The sequence below is a fragment of the Nothobranchius furzeri genome, chromosome 10 (genome assembly GCF_043380555.1).
Source record: "Nothobranchius furzeri strain GRZ-AD chromosome 10, NfurGRZ-RIMD1, whole genome shotgun sequence".
Taxonomy (NCBI): domain Eukaryota; kingdom Metazoa; phylum Chordata; class Actinopteri; order Cyprinodontiformes; family Nothobranchiidae; genus Nothobranchius; species Nothobranchius furzeri.
In genome coordinates, this window is record NC_091750.1 from 62,935,024 (window position 1) to 62,957,190 (window position 22,167).

The 22,167-nt window shown below is 42.2% G+C and overlaps 1 protein-coding gene across 1 annotated transcript in view; it reads left to right on the forward strand.

Moving 5' to 3' along the window:
• The first annotated feature begins 6,766 nt into the window (after window positions 1–6,766).
• frem2a (FRAS1 related extracellular matrix 2a) overlaps window positions 6,767–22,167 on the forward strand; it is a 127,417-nt gene continuing 112,016 nt past the window's right edge. Inside the window, exons 1-2 of the mRNA XM_015961630.3 lie at window positions 6,767–12,246; window positions 15,976–16,065. Coding sequence (XP_015817116.3) covers window positions 7,272–12,246; window positions 15,976–16,065 — 5,065 coding nt within the window. The 5' untranslated portion in view covers window positions 6,767–7,271. The remainder of the gene's footprint in view (window positions 12,247–15,975; window positions 16,066–22,167) is intronic.

A 22,167-nucleotide genomic window follows, 5' to 3' on the forward strand; every position in this document is an offset into this window, starting at 1 on the left:
TGTGGCACCGCTGAATCGTGGTTAAAAAATAAATTCCAACAGTGTTTTTGCTCGAGACATAAACCTTTGCTCTAGAACTTCAGGGTGAACTGAGTCAGAAAATTCTCATAGCTGCAGCAGGTATTTACCTAATTCTCCCACAGCTGAAAATAATGTTCTTGCTATTTGAAATGAAAGGCAGAAGTCTGCAGAAGGATTGTCATCTGTGGCTGAATTGGAGCGCATGAGACGCTGGGACAAACTGGCAGATTCACCAGACGGTAAACGTCCCCTAGAATGGCACTTTGTGTAAACTAACATGGTCATTGTGCGGATGATTACAGGGCACCAATGGCACTAACAGCTCTGCTGGGAGAAAAGAGTTCCTGCAGCTTTTTACCACAACTGTAGGAACAAAGACAGACCAGATGTGAATCTCCGTATGCACAAATGTGTGTGTGTGTGTGTGTGTGTGTGTGTGTGTGTGTGTGTGTGTGTGTGTGTGTGTGTGTGTGTGTGTGTGTGTGTGTTCTTGATTTCCCATTGCAGTTTCAGCTGACCCAGACAAAATGTAATTTCAGGTTGCAGGGGGAGATAACCCATGGTTTTACATGTCGAGCTTTCATGCTTCTGCCTGAAGAGGAAGGAGAAGCAGGTTTTGTGTGGTTATGGAGAGCGGTGACTGACAAGAGGCTTGTTCCTTTTATTGATGCTGAGTGTTGAGAACATAAGTGTAGCAGCTGTGCTCTGAATGCACAAGCATTGAAACTGTTTGATGCTTCACCTGACTGGAAAAACATTAAATGGTAAATGGCCTGTATTTGATATAGCACCTTCTAGAGTCCTGGAACCCCTCAAGGAACTTTACAACACAATCAGTCATTCACCCATTCACACACACTGGTGGGGATGAGCTACAATGTAGCCACAGCTGCCCTGGGACGTACTGACAGAGGCGAGGCTGCTGAGCACTGGCGCCACCGGTCCCTCCGACCACCACCAGCAGGCAATGTGGTTAAGTGTGTTGCCCAAGGACACAACTACAGTGACAGACTGAGCGGGGCTCGAACCTGCAACCTTCTAATTAGGGAACGAGCACTTAACTCCTGTGCCACCGTCACCCTCAAAATACAGAAACCCTAAAAATCACAAAGGGGTTGAAAATATTCAACCCCTGTTAGCAAAGATCTCATTTCTGGTCACATGGAGGCTGATTTAGCTGCTTCAAAGACTCTAAATATTTTTTTAAAAGATGTTTTATTGCTTCTATGGTAATATTTAAAAAATCAAAATGACTGAAAGGCATGTAATGACCCAGCCATGGTTGGTCTCATCACCAATGAGGAGGAGAGAAGAAAACAGATCCAGGAATTTGTAGACTGGAACCACCTCCAAATCAATGTTAGGAAAACAAAATAGCTGGTGGTGAATTTCCAGAACCCAATCTGCTAATGCAGAACAACAGATAATGAGACAGAGGACTTTTATACGATGTTTCCTGGAAAAATAAACCAATTTGAAGTCAGAGCACACTTCAGACCCACCACATTTGTCAGACGACCCCAGATATCGCTGATCTGCTTATACAAACTTTAGCTCATATTTATTTTGATCCATTATGACCATTTAGGTTGACGATTGTGACGATTATGCTAGGAAAATAGCTTTTTTAAAAATTTAGTTCAATTTATGGAAATCATCTTAAGACCCCCTGTGTAGCTCTTGGTGACCCACTTTGGGAGTCACAGCTGTGTGCAGGGGACACGAACACTTTGTTTGATACTCAGCAGTTTTCTGAAGAAGAGTGGATAAACTTCTCATGAAGGCCCAGTGCATAAGATGGAAGACATCCAACTTTACTGGAAAGCTTTTAAGTGAAGGAAGCGAGGAGCATTATTTCAGCTTAGACCGTAAAATCACTAAAAATGACTAGAAAAATATAAAATATCTGCAATACCTCAAAAGCAAATAAAGATTTTATGTCAATATATCATAAATCACAACATTCAACAGCAGGAAATCTCAATTACTGATATGTGAATTTATTACTTTTTATTCAACTGCACTCAAGAAATGAAAGGTTGAATTTACTTAACCAAGTTATGTCAACTGGTTCCACTAAGAGCAGGTTCTCCGAGACACTGTTTTTACTTGTTATTGTTGAAATATGATTGGTAACTATGAGTTTAACATGCTGGCTGAACATGAAAATAGTCTATCCATCCATTCATCCAATCATTTTCATCCTCTTATCCGGGGTCGGGTCACGGGGGCAGCAGCCTAAGCAGAGAGGCCCAGATTTCCCTCTCCCCAGCCACCTGGGCCAGCTCCTCTGAGGGAAAAGAGTTGGGATGCTGTTAGCCAATCAGAGGCGAGATGTCCGAATATCATGAACAGTAATGAATAAGACTCTAAAGTAGTCTTCTACCCCTATTTCCTGCATTAGTCATCAATGGAAAACAAACAGAGAAACGCTCTGGTCTGAAGAAACACTCAGATCTACGTCACTGAATAATTTGCTTTCATGGACTCGGCCATCTTGGCTTGTGACCGGGGAAGGCTGTTGTTGATTTAGCGTCCAGGAGAGAGTAGAGTACGTTTTGGCTGGTAGACGCTAACCGCTAGCATTAGCAACTCAACAACACGACAGAAATCCTTCAAGCTTGTATTATTTGTGAAGATTAAACATCAACATTACAAATGGAGGCAGTGGAAGAGTTGGGATGCTGTTAGCCAATCAGAGGCCAGATGTACAAATATCATGAATAATAATGAATAAGACTTCAAACACAGTTTTTTTTCTGCCCTCCTTCTCTCCTCGAAGCCTAGAGCTTCTTCCTTAAAATTAACAAACATAATCCTCACCCAAAATGCAGCCACGCTTAACCCCTCTCAGGCTCAAAATAAGTGTTGATACAAGGACAAACAACTAAGTCCTTCAGGGGTACTTCTGAGTATAAAAAATGCTCATGAAATACGTATGTGGAGTAAACAGGTAGGTAGGTTTTATGTATAGTTTTAACTTTGCAAATCTGCAACGCCTGCCTCCAGAGAAAAGTAAAGTAAAACTTGTTACATTTATTCATTTACAAATAAAACAATAATCCAAAGCTTGTTTCAAATAAGAAGAAAATATCAAATAAAAAATATACATTTGCACCATATACACATGCAAATATTGACTTGGCTTGCAAGAGCAAGTGATTTTTTCAAAGTTTTTTATGCAAATGTGACAATTTGATACGTACCTGGCCCTTACGGTGTCATTAGTTGGCAATTTTTGAGTCTTCCGACTGAGTCGTCGTGTTAGTTCAAACCTCAAAATTACTGCATGTGGTCTTATCACGGCAGTGCAGCTGCTGTGTGGAAGGAACCCACGAATTCAGCTCCGTTTGAATGTGCTATAAATGTGAGTCTGAGCTTTCCAAAAGTTTTATTGTACCTGTTAGGTGACAGAGGGCTGCAGGGATGAGCTGCCGATTTCTGTGCTAATTAGTCACATGGGAGCAGAACAATAGTCTGACCATCCAGAGAGTTAAGCAGGTGCCCATCAGCACGATTTATGCAGATTTTTAAAAATCTCTTCTTATCAAAATAATGTTTGAATGAAATATTATTAGCCTGAAGATTCAGGTGCAAATGTGTAACGGTGAATTATCTCACTTTCCTCTGTTCTGTATCACACCCTGTGTCTGCCGTCAAGATTTAGTGTTGACTCTAATCTGTTTCATGTATCCCAACAGGCCTGACATTCACATTTAGGGGATTTTCTTAGCACAACAACGATGCATTTGTGCATATGAAGTCAATGACAGCTGGAAAAAGCAGGCTTTGTCTTGTTCTTCAAAATAACAAGGCTCCAGAAACCCTCTAATCTCCCGCTGTTTAAAACGGAGCTGGTGGAGAGTTGAGAAGTCACAAATAGCTGGAGGTTACATCTAAAGGTCTCACAGGCAGGAGGATGACTGGACCGGAAAAGAGGAACTGTTAAAATATTCATCTTAGAATTGTGTTCTCGGTTTTAGAACAACTAGACATGTTACAGTTGTAAAATAAAACACTTTAAGCTGTTGCTTTCAAACTGGTTTGTGGTTTTTGAACCATACACTAGGGCAGCTTCACGTGAGAGAGCGTTTTGCTGCCCTCTGTTGGCTAGATACTACTAAACAAATGTAGTGGTTCAGGTCGGCACTAGTGTGGCGTCTCAACCTGCTTCACTGTGCCGTCGCTGGCATAAAGGCTAGCCGTTAGCTTTTTTTGTTCACCGACTGCGAATAAAAAGTGCAAGAAGCAGAAAAGGAATTTAGCTTTTTTGTTGGCATCATGGCGGAGCCTGACAGAAAAAAAGGAGGTAAATGTCGTTGGAGGCTAAACAGAGAAAATCTGAATTAGGGCTAAAACCAAAGTGAACATTGCCGCGGCGTATACTTTTAGGTTTCAGTTTCAAACCATCTAAAAAAGCAGCAAATCCTAATGTTTTCCCTTTTGTTCCAAACTGCCAATAATAATTAATTCATTAAAAATGCTAAGTACAACACCTTGCCAGGGTGACAGGGTTGTTCATGAAATTGTAATTCCGTTTTTATCCAGTAGAGGGAGAGGAGAGAACGTTTTCATTATTCTCAGACAGCTTACAAACATTATTTCCCACACGTGCAGCATCATAATAAAATATATCATCTTAAAATATTTGACATTATTAAAAATATTGCCATGCTAACTTTCCCTAATCACCATAAAACATAAAAGGTTTTCTTTCTACAAGTTCAACTTTGTTCTTCTTGCTCTTTAAGAGCCAAATGTGTTTTCGACGCAGCTGCTCACGGCTACGTTTCAGATTTTTTTTCCCGTCATACCTGACAGATAAGTAGTACTGGCACGGGTCATTATTTTTCTCACTTAATGAGCGATAGTAAGGCTTTCACTGTGCCTTATCTTCCTTAGGGGAAGGTCGGCATTATTTAGAGGCCCAAATAAACAAGTAAATAAATAAATGGATGAATGCATACATGAAACAGCAATAAAGAGTCAAATCGTTGCTTTGTAGCTTTCTGCAGGGAATGTGGAAATACAGCGGAGTGAACGAGAAGCATTTTGGAGGTTAGATAAGTCAGGACTGGACTGACTAATGATTGTGTCTTTAATTAAAGAAAGAAAGCCCAAAGCATGACTTTACTTCACCAGTATTTGTAGAGAGATCACCTGCATCTGTGTGGAATACCAAGATGGAGACTAAGAACAATTAATCATTGGAAATTCTGACCTAAGTGATGACTTCATCAGCGGATTATTCTGAGGTGCCGTGAGTTAATTTTTCATCTGATTCTCCATCCCATCAAGTACTTTTTACATCACTATGCAATCTTTCACTTAAGCTGCTTTAAAGCATGTAAAATATCTTCTTTCATTAAATAAAATAAATATCAAACCATTTTTTTCTAATTCAGTGTCAGCATTTGTCACCATTTTATAGGAATTTTACAGATTTTTTGCATGCATTCATCATTTGTTTGTTTACTGATAAAAATGTGTCCATGTCATAAAACAGGTCCAAAATAGGCTTAATATAATATGAACACGGTAACATTAGAAAGTGCCGATCTACCATATTGAACAGAAATGAAAATGGGGGCCGCACAACATCACTACGAGGGCCATAAAAGGCCCACAGGCCGCACTTTGGAAGTACCTGATTTTTAGCTTTGATGAGAGAGAAATGACCCGCACCTGTATAATGCCTTTCAGAGTCAGAGTACTCCAAAGTGCTTCACACTACCTTTGACAGACTAACTTTACATTATCATTCATCCATTCACACACACACATGCTGATGATGATGAGCTACACCTTAGCCACAGTTGCCCTGGGGGGCGCTGAAAGAGGTGAAGCTGCCGAGCACAGGCGCCACCGGTCCCTCCGACCACCACCAGCAGGCGGGGTAGGTTAAGTGTGTTACCCAAAGACACGACAGCAGAATTAACCCTCTTATTACTGGACAACCTGCTCTCCCTCCTGAGCTTCTGCTGCACTTTATTACCAATAAAGCTATAAACCAGGCACGGACACTTAATTTTCCACAAATATAAAAAGTACTCATACTGGCTCCACAGTTGAGTTATTTCACATTTTTAGAAAAAAATATCTTATTTTTCCTTTTTTCTAAAATACCACATGATTTCTGGGTTCCTGCATGAAAAATAAAATGTCAACAAATACTTAAGTCCTAGTAAACACCAGTTCAAACTTATGTAACATTTAACCAAAATGTATGAAGGCACAACTGTTATTCAGCAAAATGATGAAACTAAAATCAAATGAACTAAAGCAAAAACCTGAACCAATCATTTCTAGTAAACCTGTCATAATCGGATCCCATTTTTAGGAGGACTTTAAATAACTTTGTATGGGTCAGCAAATCCCCAGTGTCATTTGTGCTGTATTTGATCGGAATAAGATCAAAGAAAGAAACTGTATGCCCCCAAAAACAAACAAACAAACAAAACAAAAAATTATTCTTGGCCATAGTAATCAACTTTTAGTGACTAAAATGTGTTCAGTGAACATTTACATGATCACAAATGCTATTTATTAGAATAGTTACACAGGTCAGATAAACAAGAACAGTTTACATTAAAAGAGGATCTTTTATTGACTTTATTTGATAAAATACCAAGAAAAATTTGTTGGGATTAAATTACGTAAAGTCAACTTTTTGATCCACCATTTTTTTCAGTGTATACTTGTTTCTTTGAAAATGCAACTATTGTTCGTACAGCACTGAATGAGTTGTTTATGTTTCAAGCTTTGAATGCATATGCACTTCTAAATAAAACATAATCAGTAGATGAGTGAAATGAATCCGGTGAATGTTGCAAATTAACCACAAAATAAATCAAAAACAGGAGCTTTTTCTCTATTTGTGATAATTTCCCTGTAATTATAACTGTACATCCTCATGGATGATATGAGAAGTGGCCGCTTTGGCTCATGTTTTAATCCCAGCCTCCCTGTGACTGCCAGCTCTGCTGCCCATTGGTGAAACGCTGAACTTAACAAGCCCTCACAACCCTCCAATATGCGAAGAGGTGGGCGGTAGCTCTCCCCTCAGAGCCACCTGGAGTTAAAACTCCTGCGCGCTGCTCTCACTGAGCATGTCGGGGCTTCGGACGGGTTGATGCACGGGAGTCTCCGTGCAGAAATCCTCCTGACTCTCATCTCCCTGTGGATTTTTTTTATTCCTTCTTGTGAAAGAGGACCGGGGATCTTTCTTCTGGCGGCGTGACGCGTCCAAAATGTTGCTCCACAGACTTCTCTTGTGCGTTTCAGTAACAGGTCTCGTTTGCGCGCAGCAAGACAGCTCCGGATTATTTTACGCGCTCAGATCGGAACTCTCAGAAGATGCAATCTTGGTGGCCAACAACGGAATACGCGTGCCTTTCGGGAGGTCGCTCTTCATCGATCCCATCAATGACCTGGTGATCCAGACGCAGCCGGGAGACCGGTGCAGCATCACCGTGCTGGATAACGATCCGCTCTCGCAGCGACCGGGACACCTCTCTCCCAAAAAGTTTCCGTGTGATTTCGGTCCCAGTGATGTGGTTTATTCCCACTACGGCTCCAGGACTCCTGTTAAAGACAGAGTGAGGCTGCAGCTCAGGTATGACGCGCAAACAGAAACTGTCATTATCCCCTTTATGATGGAGGTTGAAGTAGTTTTTACGCAGCTGGAGTTACTCACCAAAAACATGCCTCTCACTGTAAATAATCTGAAAGGGATTAGTAATCAGATTGACAAGAAGATTCTTGAGTTTACTTTTGACAGGGAGTCCTTCAAATGTGAGGTGACCTCCCTGTCTGGTAGCACCTCGCTGCCCAGGTACGGAAAGCTCATCGATGGGGGGAAACTTTCCACAATGATGAACTGTGATGAGTTCCTACAAGCTGGTATCCACTACGAGCACACGTTTGATCTCAAGTCTCCGAACAGGGATTATGTCCCCATGGTTGTAGAGTTGCATGATAAGGAAGACAACCTGGTGAAACAGGAGTATTTTCACCTCATGATTCGCATCAGGAGCGGAGAGGAGAACACTGCCCCCAAACCCAGCTTTGTGTCCATGATGATGATGGAGGTGAGCCAGTTTGTCATGACTGCCCTGACGCCTGACATACTTGCTGCTGAGGATGCAGAGTCAGATCCAGAGGAGCTGATTTTCAACATCACCTCCCCGTTATCGTACGAGGAGGGCTACGTTGTCAGCACCGATGACAGAAACCTCCCAATCGCATCCTTCTACCAAAGAGACCTGCATGATTTAAAAATAGCGTACGTGCCGCCTTCGCTGGACTCAGACACCGAGAGGATTTTTCAGCTGGAGTTTGAGGTGATTGACACAGACGGGGCCACCTCAGACCCGTTTGCTTTCATGATTGTGGTGAAGCCGATGAACACTCTCGCACCAGTTGTCACACGTAACACGGGTCAACTGCTGTACGAGGGCCAGTCGCGGCCTCTCATCAGCTCCCACAACTTGGAGATCAGCGATGAGGACAACCCAGATGCTGTCACAGTCACGGTGGTGGATGGGCTGCGGCACGGACAGCTCGTGGTTCTGGGCTCCCAGAAGAACTTCTTCACACCTGCTGACTTAATAACAGGGACTGTTATCTACCAGCATGATGGGAGTGACACGTACAGTGACAACATTGTCTTCAAGATGACAGATGGGACAAACGAAGTGGAGTTCCTGTTTCCCATTACGATAGTCCCCACTGATGACGAGCCCCCCATCATCAATGCCAACACCGGTTTGGTGCTTTTCAAACACCAAATGATGCCCGTATCTCCTCTCATGCTCAGTGCAGCTGATATTGACTCAGAAGACTCAACAATTAAATTCACTATTGTTCCCCCCTTTTCTACAATTGGCACAGTTCTTCTGCGGCAGTCAGACGCCCCAGAGGACCCCTCCTCCTGGAAGTTTAATGCTGAGGATGAAGTGTATGAGAAGGAGGTGACAGAGTGGCTTCAAAAAGACGTCACAGATGGCAAGTTATTCTACAAGCACACGGGCCCACACAACGCAGACACAATCGTGGATCAGTTCACGTTTAGAGTACAGGATGACAACGATCCACCTAATTTATCAGGAGATAGCGTGTTTATAATCCGTGTTTTACCTATTGATGACGTTCCCCCTGAGCTATTTGCCGGCACTTCTTTAGAAATGACTGTTGAGGAGTACAAACTCACACACTTCAGTAAGGAAGTCCTGCGCTACACGGATTTGGACTCTGAGGACCGTGACCTGAAATACACGGTCACCAAGGCCCCAACAGATATAGATGAAAACAATCCAGTCGTGTTCGGTTCTTTGGTTCTGACGGAGCGCCCCGACATTGATGTTTCTGAGTTCACACAAGCTCAAATCAACCATCATAAGATCTCTTATGCACCCCCAGATGTCGAGCTGGGAATCACTGCTCACGTTGTACAGTTCCTCTACACAGTTGAAGATGCAGCTGGGAACACCGCAGAGGGGTCTTTCACAATCTACCTGCAGCCGGTAAACAACAACCCCCCCCAGATCACAAACACTGGCTTTGATGTGTTTGAACGTGGCGTGCACATCATCACCATTGCTGAGCTGGATGCCACAGACCTTGATACAGAGAGTGAGAAAATAACCTTTGCTCTGAGTCAGCCCCCTCGGCACGGCCAGATTCAGGTTGCGTTCACTGACCTGCAGACAAACGGGGTTTTCAAACTTGAGGATATTTCAGAAGGAAAGATGTCATATATTCACAGCGGAGAAGAGACAGTGAGTGATGAATTCCAGCTGGGGGTCAGTGATGGCTTTCATGTGGTGACTGTGACGGTCAAAGTTAATGTAAGGCCCGTTGATGATGAAGCTCCAAAGATCAGCTTGCCTGTGGGGACGATCGGATTCCACATGGACGTACTGGAAAACGGAGCCACGGAAATTACAACGAATGTGATTCAAGGCCACGACGATGACACGGATGACCTCCAGTTGACATTTATTGTAGAAGATCCTCCAGTTTGGGGTGAAATCCTGGTGAAAGGGGTGCCGGCCACAAAGTTTACACAAGCCGACATAATTAACGGTGTAGTTGTTTATGCACACACCGGTGGCGAGATAGGTCTCACTTCACAGCAGGATGGATTCAATCTAACACTTACAGACATGTCTGACGACTGGACAGTAGGGGGCAATAAGGTCAACGGAGTCCACATTCAAGTCACCGTCCTTCCTGTCGACAATCAGGCCCCTGAGGTTGGAGTTGGAATTCAGTTTAGTGTTATTGAAGGAGAGAAATATGGCATTGGCCCTCAGCACTTGAACGCTGATGATAATGACACTCCAACAGATGATATCCTTTGCACCATCATTGTCCAGCCCATTGCAGGCTATGTAGAAAATATATCCCCTGCCCCAGGCTCAGAGAAGTCAAGGTCAGGAACAGCTATCAGTGCTTTCACCATCAGAGACATACGGGAGGGAAATGTCTACTATGTGCAGAGCATTCACAAAGGGGTGGAACCAGTGGAGGATAGGTTCACATTTAGGTGTTCTGATGGCATCAGTTTCTCAGAAAGTCATTTTTTCCCAATTATCATCATCCCAAAAAATGACGAAAAGCCAGAGATTTTCTTGAGAGAAATAGTTGTGATGGAGGGAATGAATATTGTTATTGACACTCCCATTCTAAACGGAGCAGATGCCGACATTCCACCTGAAGAGCTGATGTTCATCATATCCAAACCTCCCAAACATGGGGCCATTTTAAATCAGCTCTCCACTGGATCTGTTTTGGTGACAAACTTTACTTTAGAACAGATAAGAGAGGCATCAAGTATTATTTATGAGCACGAGGACTCGGAGACGACAGAAGACAGCTTTGATGTCCTTCTGACTGATGGAATGTACTCAGTACAAAAGACAGCTGTGATCATAATCATCCCTGTTGATGATGAGACCCCCAGAATGGCCATCAATGATGGACTGGAGGTGGAAATAGGGGAATTCAAAGAGATTGACAACAAAGTGCTCAAAGCAACTGATTTAGACTCAGAGGACAGTACGTTAACATATATTGTCCGGTTTGGACCTGGTCAAGGTTTTCTACACAGAAAAACACAGTTTGGGTCTCTGGAGAACATCACTGTAGGCATGAACTTCACACAAGCTGAAGTTGATGAAGGACTTATACTATACGCACACAATGGACAGGAGGGCATCCGGGACTTGATCAAATTTGATGTCACTGACGGAATAAACCCTCTCATTGACCGTTACTTCTACATCACTGTGGGCAGCATTGACATGGTCTTTCCAGATGTGATCAGCAAAGGTGTGTCTCTGAAAGAAGGTGGCAGAGTGACTCTAACCACAGATCTTCTTAGCACTACTGATCTCAACAGTCCCGATGAGAACTTGGTCTTTACGGTCACCCGGGCCCCCATCAGAGGCCATTTGGAGTGCACAGACACACCTGGGATTCCCATTGTGTCTTTTACTCAGCTTCAGTTGGCCGGGAGTAAGATCTTCTACATCCACACATCAGATGACGAGGTGAAAATGGACAGTTTTGAGTTTGAAGTCACTGACGGCTACAATCCTATTTTCAGAACATTTAGGATCTCTATTGTAGATGTGGACAATAAGAAGCCTGTTGTGACTGTGAACGGCCTGGTTGTCACAGAAGGGCAGCTCAAGCTCATCACTCCGTTTGAGCTTACTGCTGAAGACCAGGACACCGCTGAGAAGCTGATCAGATTCACCGTTACCCAACTTCCTATTCACGGCAAACTGATGTACAATAAAACCACGCCTGTCTCCAGTTTCACAAAACAAGACCTCAACGAAAACCTCATCAGCTACAAACACGACGGAACCGAATCATCAGAGGACTGTTTCTCTTTTACTGTCTCTGACGGCACACACATTGACTTCTATGTTTTCCCAGACACGTTGTTTGAGACTAGGCAACCTCAGACTATGAAGATCACAATTGGAGCAATCGACAATGGCACCCCCCAGGTTGTGGTGAACAAAGGAGCACCCACTTTAAAGATTTTGTCCACAGGTCACCTGGGATTTCCCATCAACCCCAAAACGCTGAAAGCAGAGGACAGGGACAGCAAACCTGCCTCGGTGGTGTTCCACATCACCACTCAGCCCAAACACGGCTACGTCGTTAACCTGGGACATGGAAACGACTCTGTTGCCACATTTAGTCAAGGTAAGCACCAGTAAAAAGTCCTCAACTCTATTCCTGTGAGTTACAAAATGCTGTACTGATCACTGCGCATTTAAAATCACACACACATTACAATATATGTATAAAGCTGATGAGCAGAAGGGCTTTGGTTGAAATGCTGTTGATGAAATGTATTGAAATAGTTTAAAAGATTAGCTAAATCCGTTGCACATTGTTTCATGAGAAATTGGCACTTATTCCATTAGATAATCTACATGAAATGTGATTTTTATTTGTAAAAGTTATAAACCATTACTGTCATTGCCATTTCAGGTTGTTTTCTGAAAGGCTTCTGTTAAAAAAAATTATTTTTTTTCCCAGAACATAACTCAAATCTACAAAATCCCACAGTGTTTCATCATTGTATGAACTTTTTTGTGAAAATGAGTTTCACTTAGTTATTTAAATAGAAATTTGTAATACAATGTCAATATATTGCTGGCCGAATTTCCTATAACAATCCTGTTTTATTAATTAGATCAAAACTAGCATGCTGTCTACAAAAAATAATAGTTTCGACTGTCAAAAGTGTTAAAAGCACTACTTCTGTACCACTCTGGCTAATGGAAGTGTTTTTTTTCATAATAATGTATTTGTAATCACATCATTAAAACCCCTTAATGTGTGAGCTGAGACTAAAGCAGAAAAAAAAACTTTAAATTCCCTGTAAATTAGTTAGTTTTGATTAAATTTTCACACTCTGCTTCCCAATGTTTTTAATTTATGGAGTTATAATTATTCATACGTGTGACAAGTACCGACTTGGGAATTTCAATGGTTAATTTGTGGGGCCTGATTTAGATGTGTCTCGCTCATCAAATCATAATTAGCAGACCGAAGTTAGAGGCTGATGTTTTGTAGACGTTATGGATGAATAATTTAATATATCTCACATCTCTGGGGTGATGTTCACATCGGATGTTCTCTTCTGAGGTCTGTTAAATGAACCGGGACAGAAGTAGGGGATTGTGTGAAAAGGTCAGTGAAGAGCTTGAAGTGACAGGATGGTATTTGAGTTGCAGCAGAGTCAGGTTGGGTCAGTTTGAAGCAATTAATTGAAAATTCCCAACAAATTCATCACTATTCTCCACCAAAGCATGGCACAAGCTACCTCAGATTTCCTTTTCATTTTAAAGGGATCCTAGAATTAAAACCACTGATTGCTGAATATAGGCAGCTTGGGGTGTTTAATGTAGCATAACAAAAAAGCCTGAGCCATCTCCGACCTGCATTTCTATGTAAATTATTATTGCTGTAATGGCTGCTAAGAAATAGTTTGTCCTGAGAAAAGCTGGTATAGCATAGAAAACACCCCCCCACCACCCTCTTAAATGTCCCACCCCACCTCAGCATCAGTGATATTTAAACATTGGCCGCGGTTATGCTACTAACCCCAGAACAACACTAGGCCGAACGTCTGATAACCCTAGCCCAAGCTACAGCTAAGGCTAAGCTGAACTACTGCTAATGCTAGCCCATACTACTGCTAACGCTTGGCCAAACTACTGCTAATGCTAGCCCAAGCTACAGCTAAGGCTAAGCTGAACAACTGATAATGCTAGCTCATGCAACTGCTAACGCTGAGCCAAACTACTGCAAACGCTAGCCCACTTTTCTGCTAACGCTAAGCCAAACTATTATTAACTCTAGCCTGAGTTGCTAACAGGAGGAAAACAAAGAAGAAGACTGTTCACATTCCAGGATGAACTGGGAATATCCAGATGATGAACAACTGCAAAATAGATCTATTGTCCTCGTCCTTGAAACATCAACACCTCGCTCATCCATGCTGTCCTAATTCCTACACTGCCCTCCCCTGCACCCACCCACCTACAGAGTTATTAGCTTCAGGCAGTCATAGAGCCATTGGGGTATACCAGCCAATTACATGCCGCTCATTTAATATTCATGTCCTTTCTGAGTGGGCGGGCAAGCCAGTCTTCCTATTCTAAGGCTTTATAATAGATTGTATTTTGCAACTGTCAGGGCTCCTGGGCCATTGTGAGCCCCAACAAAATTGCAAATGCTTTATAAAGGCTAAAAGAACAGTTTCCAATTGTAAAAAATAAAAACCATCTAGGAGACATTTAAACACAATTTTTTTACTTAAGTGCGTGACTATTTACTGATGTAGCAAAGAGAATGGAGACAATAATAACAATTGTGATTTGAATTAACATAATGATCACGCGGAGCCAATTAAGCCAGCAAGTGAGAAAAAGTCACCTGCTTGATGCAAGCACAGACATTAGTAGAGATCACAGAGTGAGAAAGACCTCTCGAGGCTGAAGGACACAGACTTCTGAGAATTGCTATGCGGCTGTGCTCTTTAAGTAAAAACGTACAGATGAGACAGGAGTGCAGAAAGAAAGAAAGAAAGAAAGAAAGAAAGAAAGAAAGAAAAGCACAGAAGTGGGGGAGAGAGTGTGAAAAGAGGTGGGTGGGGATGGAGTGAGGTGATGTAGGTGACATGAGTGAAATAAAGAGTGAGGGAAGGGGTCACGAGAGATTGAGTCAGAGAGACTGAGCAGGCTCGTCAGAAGAATCAGTCAGGTGAAAGAGACAATCCTTTGCTCTTTATTTACTCGTTCCATTTCCAGGGCACTTCCCAAGAGGTGTTCTGTTTAAATATTGAATGAACAGCGTGCTCCCCCTGTTCCTAGTGTTAACTTTTTATTTGTAAGGTCCTCAGGTTCAAGTCTGTCGCATAGAACGTTGTTTTCCTTGCAGCGCTGCATAATGCAAACCTGAAAGCTGGAAAATAGACAAATGTAAAATAATTATAGATCATGAGTGGAAAGGGAGAAGCAGCAGTGACAGGAGGCCAGATGCAGCAGGAGGCTGACATCCCCAGTCAGAAGTTTATACTTTTATGAACCTCCTTCCTCAGACATCTATTATTGAAAGGGATGGTTTGCAGGGGCCAAGCTCTTTCACAGTGTTGATGATTTTTCTTTTGCACTGTATTGTGTGTTTGGGGGCTAAAAGGTGCACAGCCCTGTAATTCAGCAAAGTTTTTGGGGAAGCAGATGTGTAGCGCTATCCTGTTTTTAACATTCTTCCTCCGTCTGTCATTAAAAGATCCCACATCGCCTGGTTCTTAAGGCGTTGACACAAACAGCCGTCAGGGTTGGAGCCGTGTTGGATTTCAGGTAGCTGCCGTACCGGATTAACACTCTTTCAAAGGCGATTCCTCTGCTAGGAAATTGTTCATGCCGAGTGCTGATAAGTAATTGAATCAGTGTGATACGAGAGACCTGCTGTTACTGCGGTCCACACTTCTCTAAAGCGGGACAGCTTGCGTCTTTGAACACTTATTTGACGGAGGGACTGTTTGAACAAGCCATAAAGCTGCAATGCAACTTCAAAGCATGTTTGAGGCTATTTGTGTAGTCAGCATGAAAAATGACATGGAAAAGAAAAAAGACATGAAAGTTATTTTAATCTTGAAATGCAAATTCTTTCCTAAATGACATTTTAAATGTTGACAAGGACGTATCTGTTCCATGACCTGTTTGTGTTTTAGATTTTCATCATGCATCACCTCGCGCCGACTCTGCTGCAGCCATTTAAAACCGTGTCAGCTGACCCTGATTTGCATTTTTCAGTGACTTGTGTGATTGTCTTTTGTCAGATATTATCTCAGATTTTGTTTTCACATCTATTTTATATCCTGAGACAAACTAATAAAGCGTGTTCTTTTTCTTCCAGCTGACATCGATGACCTGCACATCTGTTATGTTCTGCGGAATGATGAAAATGCCACTTCAGATGTCTTCCATTTCTCCGTTGAAGATAACGGTACTAGTCTGTTTTTATTCTTTGAGTTTATCCACTTTGAGCTCAGAAAAGTCTTCATTTAGTAACTTGTGATCGTGATGAAATTGCGAGTCAGCTGGCAGGCATTTTTATTCCATCTTGTAGGGAGATTAATTCATAAACTCTTCCCAGCTGTCACGTTGTGGGTTGGAGGAGTTGGACCCAATGTGCAGATACCCAGAACGACACAAGGCAGGAGGGGATGTAAAAAAAAAAATTCTTTATTAAGAATGACATAGCCAAAAAAAAAAAACAACAACCTAGAAACCTAAGAGAGCACGAAGCCAGAAACCTAGAGAGCTGGGGGGGGGGGGGGGGGGGGACAAACAACGCTGACAAGGACAATGGACCACTATCGCATTGAGACGCAGACAGGGTTATATACACAAGGGCTGGGTGATTAGGGGATTGTGCACAGGTGAGACCAATAAACAAGAGGAGGAGCACAACGGAGCAGGGGAGGAAACCAGACCTAAAAATGGGGAAGGGAGCAAAATGAACTAAATGGAGAATACTGACTAGATAAACACTAACAGAAGACTAACGATAAAAGTTAAGCCTGATTTATGCTTCTCCGTCTGCGTCAGTGCGGAGACACGCAATGCCATTATCCGTCCTTGCGTAGGGCTCCGGCAGGCACGCAAGTACGTACGGAGTCGAGCCCACTTTTTTAAACATCCATCGAACGAAATGGATTACGCAAGCTTGTGATTGGTCAGGACGCCGCTGTTGTTTACAGCGCCGCCATTGCAAAGAGAGCCGAGTTTAACTAGCGGCAGACACGGAGAAGCTTGAAGAATACCTCGCGAAAAAACTCTAAAAATATGAACGTTTCATCCTCCCGTGACTGGAGGAGTGAAAAGATGCGCAGCAAGCGTTTTATTTGTGGACGGAAATAACAGGAAACGTGGGTTTAGAGGTGGGGAGCGCATGAAGCGGTGGGAGAATGAGAGACAAATATGTCCGTGTTAAAAGTCTCTTATATACACAAAAAACACAATATAAACACACGATCTTGGACCGATACATGACAGGATACCACAGAACAGCGCTACGCCCTCTGTTGTCCTGCCGGGCAATTGCTTTGCAACACTCTCCAGGAGACGGAGAAGTATGAGAGCAAAACGCTTCCGTCAATCCGTGCATGTCTGTCCCTTGTGGAGCTGACGGAGATGCATAAACTAGGCTTTAACTAAGGAAAAACGCGAGGGAAACCTAGAGAGAGCCTGGAGGGGGCTGGGGAACCACAGGGACACTGAAACCTAGGGGGAACACCTAAGGGAAAAAAAACTGGAGTGGGCCAGGGAACACAAGGAGGCACATGAGGAGGGATGCAGACAAGGAGATACATGAGGAACACAAGGAGACACATGAGGGAGACGCAGGACCCAGACCGTGACACCAGCAGGTTTTATAAACAGATCAGTGGAGTGCAATTTGGCTTTTTAAATTTTCATTTTATTCTGCATTTACCTCTGAAATAATCTGCCAGTCAAAGCAGTGTAGTAGAATGTCAGCTGTGATGGATCTGCAGGTCTCCTGTCTGTGTTTGTGCTCGGCTAATGATGCGTTGTTGTTTTAACACAATCACAGCAACTGAACAGAAAAGATGGACAGGCTCATAAACAACCCACAAAAACAAAAGCCTCTCTTCATGTGATGTCGATTTAACTCCCTGTGGCATTTTCACAGTTTGGTGAATTAAACAGACGGCTCATGTAATGGTCGGTGTTAATGGAACCATGATGTCTGAGGGCGCGTTTTCTTTTTTGCAAAAAACAGAAACGTGGAAAAAATATAAAAGGTTTGTTTTAATTAAATACACCAGATCTGAAAGATTAGTTTTGTTTTATTTATAAAGCAAATATTAAAATAATTTCCTAGTCATTGGGCGACAGTGGCACAGGAGTTAAGTGCAGAAGGTTGCAGGTTCGAGCCCCACGCAGTCTGATGCTGCCGTTGTGTCCTTGGGCAAGACACTTAACCCATCTTGCCTGCTGGTGGTGTTCAGAAGGACTGGTGGCTACAGTGTAGCTCATCACCACCAGGGTGCGAATGTGGGTGTGAATGGGTAAATGACTGATTGTGTTGTAAAGTGCCTTGGGGGGGTTACAGGACTCCAGAAGGTGCTATTTCAAATACAAACCATTTACCGTTAACAATGCCATTTGATTTATGCTTCATTAATGGGGCAATGTGTAGGTTTTTATCGTTAATCTCTGGAAATATCCATCAAAACGTTGTTGAAAATGAATGAAATGATACTCAGTTGTTGAAAAATATTGGCAGCTTCTTAACATATAACCATAAAAATCAGGTCCAAAATACATGGGAGAGGGTCTAAGTCTCAGGGCGACGCCATATTAGATGCCATGTTTCCTTCTACAGGAGCCGTTGAGGACAAAATGTATTTACTGATTTGTAACAAGCGGTTGCTAAACTTTCACCATTCATAAACATTGTTGTTTACTCTTAACCCATTTCCACTGATGAAAGGGAGTCTGATGTGTCGTCATTTTGCTGAAGTTTGCACTCCCAAGGCTTTTTGACCCTAATGGGCATTCATTGGTAAAGTCTTACTCCAACACAAAAATACAGCTTGCTTGCAACAATTTAGGTATCTACTGCCCCCTATCGCCAGGAAATATAAACACTGTCACTTTAATAAGTGGCACATTGTAGTCATTTTGTGCATATCGGGCATGTCCAGTTTGCCCTGTTACCCCCAAATTCCACTACCTCCGCTCCGCTGCGCTCCGCTCCGACACGAACGCCGGAGCAAAATCGGTCCCGTTCTAGTCAATTAGAGCAATTCCACTACTGCGGCCGTGCTCCGGCAGTGCGGCGCCGTGCGGCGCCCTCTGTTCCGGCGTCCGGCAAAAATAGAATCGATCCTATTTTCGCCGGACGCCGGAGCACCTCCGCAGTAAATGGACAGAAATCACAAACGCCCAACAGGAAAAGGAGCAAGCACATCTTCCGTTTTTCACAATAAATCGCTAAACAAAAGGCGTTTTTTGTTTCATATGCACAGGTTTAACAACTTTTAACAACTATCAATGGCGGCTGAAGTTTAAATGCACAAAAATAAGCCATAAATACAGTTGCCACTATCAAAGTAGTCACACTTTGTTGATCCAAACACTGCTGATCTCTCAACACAATGATGGGCAGATTAAACAGCTCATTTCCGATGCTTCTCCCGCACAACGGGTGTTTGGATCTAACTTCCGCGTTTATTGCTCGGACTGTATCGCAACATCTCGAAAATCCCGCGCATGCTTGTTTGCCCCCCTCAGGTCTCCGCACCGGAGCGGAGCCGTTGTAGAGCGGGTACCAGTAAAAATTGAGTTCGGAAGCGAGCGGCTGCGGAAGGCGGGGGCGGACCGGAGCGGAGCGGAGCGGAGGTAGTGGAATTTGGGGGTTAGAATGTTTGTGACTTAGGTAAATATTAATTTGTTCATGTGATGTAATTATAGGAAATAACAAATATTTTCAATGCAAAAAAGAAAAAAATAACCAACAAATAAAAGTAGAAGTTTGAAAAAATTGGTTGCATGTGGGCACAGGACTCTTGCCTTGCAGTGAAAAGGTTGCACGCTTGAATCCCGGTGTCGGTACAGGATCTGCTCGGGGTCTCGGGGTCCTTCGACTGCCGATGACGTCACATTACTGCAAATCTACTCGGCTTTCACACATACGTTTTGGAAAGACATCAGCAGTTTTGTTAATAAATTCTTGTTTGTTAACACCTAAATGTTTTCTTTATAATTGTAATTTTTTAATAAAACACCATATTATCTTTGTTTTGTCAAGAATGTGAAACTGCATAAAACCAACATCGGACTGACAAAAAATAGAACAGTTCTTATATGTGAAGTCATATCTGTTTGTATTAATGTGGAGTTCGTCTGTGTATTTCCTTAGTTGTTATCTAAATACATCCTTTGAATCAAAATATTGCTTGGTGTCTTTCAATAAAGTTCTTATATTTTATTTTGCCCCATTTCACCAACATCAAGAGCTTTTGAGGATCACCGTTTATCATTTGCTTATATTTTACATTTCCTTTAGAAATTCAAACATATTTTCTCCAAAAACTGTTGATTTTTGGACTACAGGACTACAACCGCTAAGACTATGACCGCAAATTTGTTCTGACCAATCAAAATCATAACGTGATAATTAAACTTCCGTAAGCTTCATGTTCAGCCAATCAACTACTTTGACGTCATCGGCAGTCGAAGGACCGCGAGCCGATCCTGCACCGACATCGGCTGCAGGCTGTCTGTATTGAGTTGGCATGTTCTCCCCCCACATGCCAACAACACACATGTTAGGTTGATTGGAGACTGGATATTCCCTAGCTATGAGTGAGTGTGTGACTGGTTGTTTGTGTCCCTGATGGACTGGTGTCCTGTCCAGGGTGTCCCCCACCTCTGGCGTGATGACTGCTGGAGACTGGCACTAGCTCCCTATGATCTTGACAAGAAAAAGCGGCTAAATATAATAAATAATAATAATTTTTAAAAAATTCAGTAATTAAATATATACACATAATGAGATTTTTTTTTTACCTTTTTGAAAATGACAAAGTAAGATCTTACTCATTTTAGTTAGCTGAACACCCAGTTTGGAGTAAAAAGGATTTCTCTACGAGCTGTTACAGCTTTAATATTAAACACTCTTTTTTTCTCTGTACATCTTTAAAGTAAGTGAAAGTCTGTCAGACAAATCTACAATATTTTTATTTTGGCAGAAATAATAAGAAAATCCAAATGGACTTGACCTCCTGGATCCACCAGAAGTTTGCAGTAATATGTTAAATATCCGTTCCTTAAAGAACAGCGTCCGGTTGACACGACAGCATTGTAAACATTCATTAAAGAATATCTAATAGACGGCAATGAAATTCAGTAAATTGATGCAGTATAAAATGTCTGCAATATATTTTGGTTTTGGCTGCTCTCAGACTAGCTGTTAGCTTATCAGTCCTGTAAAAGCTACTTCTCTGAACAAAGGCCCTCCAGGAACTTTTACATCAAAAGACGCTACAAACGACCTAAAATCAGTTTATTTTATTTTATAACAATAGCAAGAGAATAAATCTGTAAATTATTTAGCTATCACAAACTTATAATCTTAATAGGTCATTCAAAAACAGCAGTATCTCAGGAGGTAGAGCGGGTTGTCCAGTAATCTGAAGGTTGCAGGTTCGATCCCGGCACTGACCAGAGAATGCTGCTGCTGTTTCCTTGAGCAAGACACTTAACCCCCCCTTGCCTATGGTGGGTGGAGGGGCTGGTGACACCTGCAGCAGGCATTGCCTCTGTCAGTGCACCGCTGGGCAGCTGTGGCTACATCGTAGCTCATCCCCACCAGTGCGTGAATGTGTGTTTGAATGGATGGATGACTGATTGTGTTGTAAAGCGCTTTGGGGGGTTGTAGAACCCTAAGAAGATACAAATACAGGACATGCACCATTTAAAAATGAAAGGATACAGTATAAATGTTTAAAATTAACAAAATAAGAAACAAAAATAGAAGTAAAGTTGACAAGTCATTTCCTGTATTTTAGTCATTTGCTAAATATCAAAACAAGGCTAACACAAATGTTTAGTTGTTCTTAAAAAGCATTTGCTTCCTTTTTTCATTATTTATTTTTTGCTTGTGTTTTGTCTGTGGAGACCTCTGTAACTAAGAAAAATAATGATTACTCTTGTAGAAAGCAAGGCAATAAAAGTTAATGGGAGAAACAAGAATGTTTAATCACATTAATGCAAATTTTCACAACAAATGCCACCATACAACTTTCACTGCGGTCCATGTTTTTATGTGACAACCTGCAAGATACAATTCCCTGTTTTGTTTTAAAATGCTTTTTATAGATAGCAGCTTTTGATATAATAAGCCATTTTTAATCTTCTTTTTTTAAATAATTCAGTAACACTCACTGTAATGAAACTCATAACACAAGCACATCAGAGTTTCTCAGCCCCACTAAAACCTGAGCCTGCATTTACACGTGTACCTTGTAAGTTTTAAAATCAATAGACCAAACAGAACAGAATGTCACACTTATTA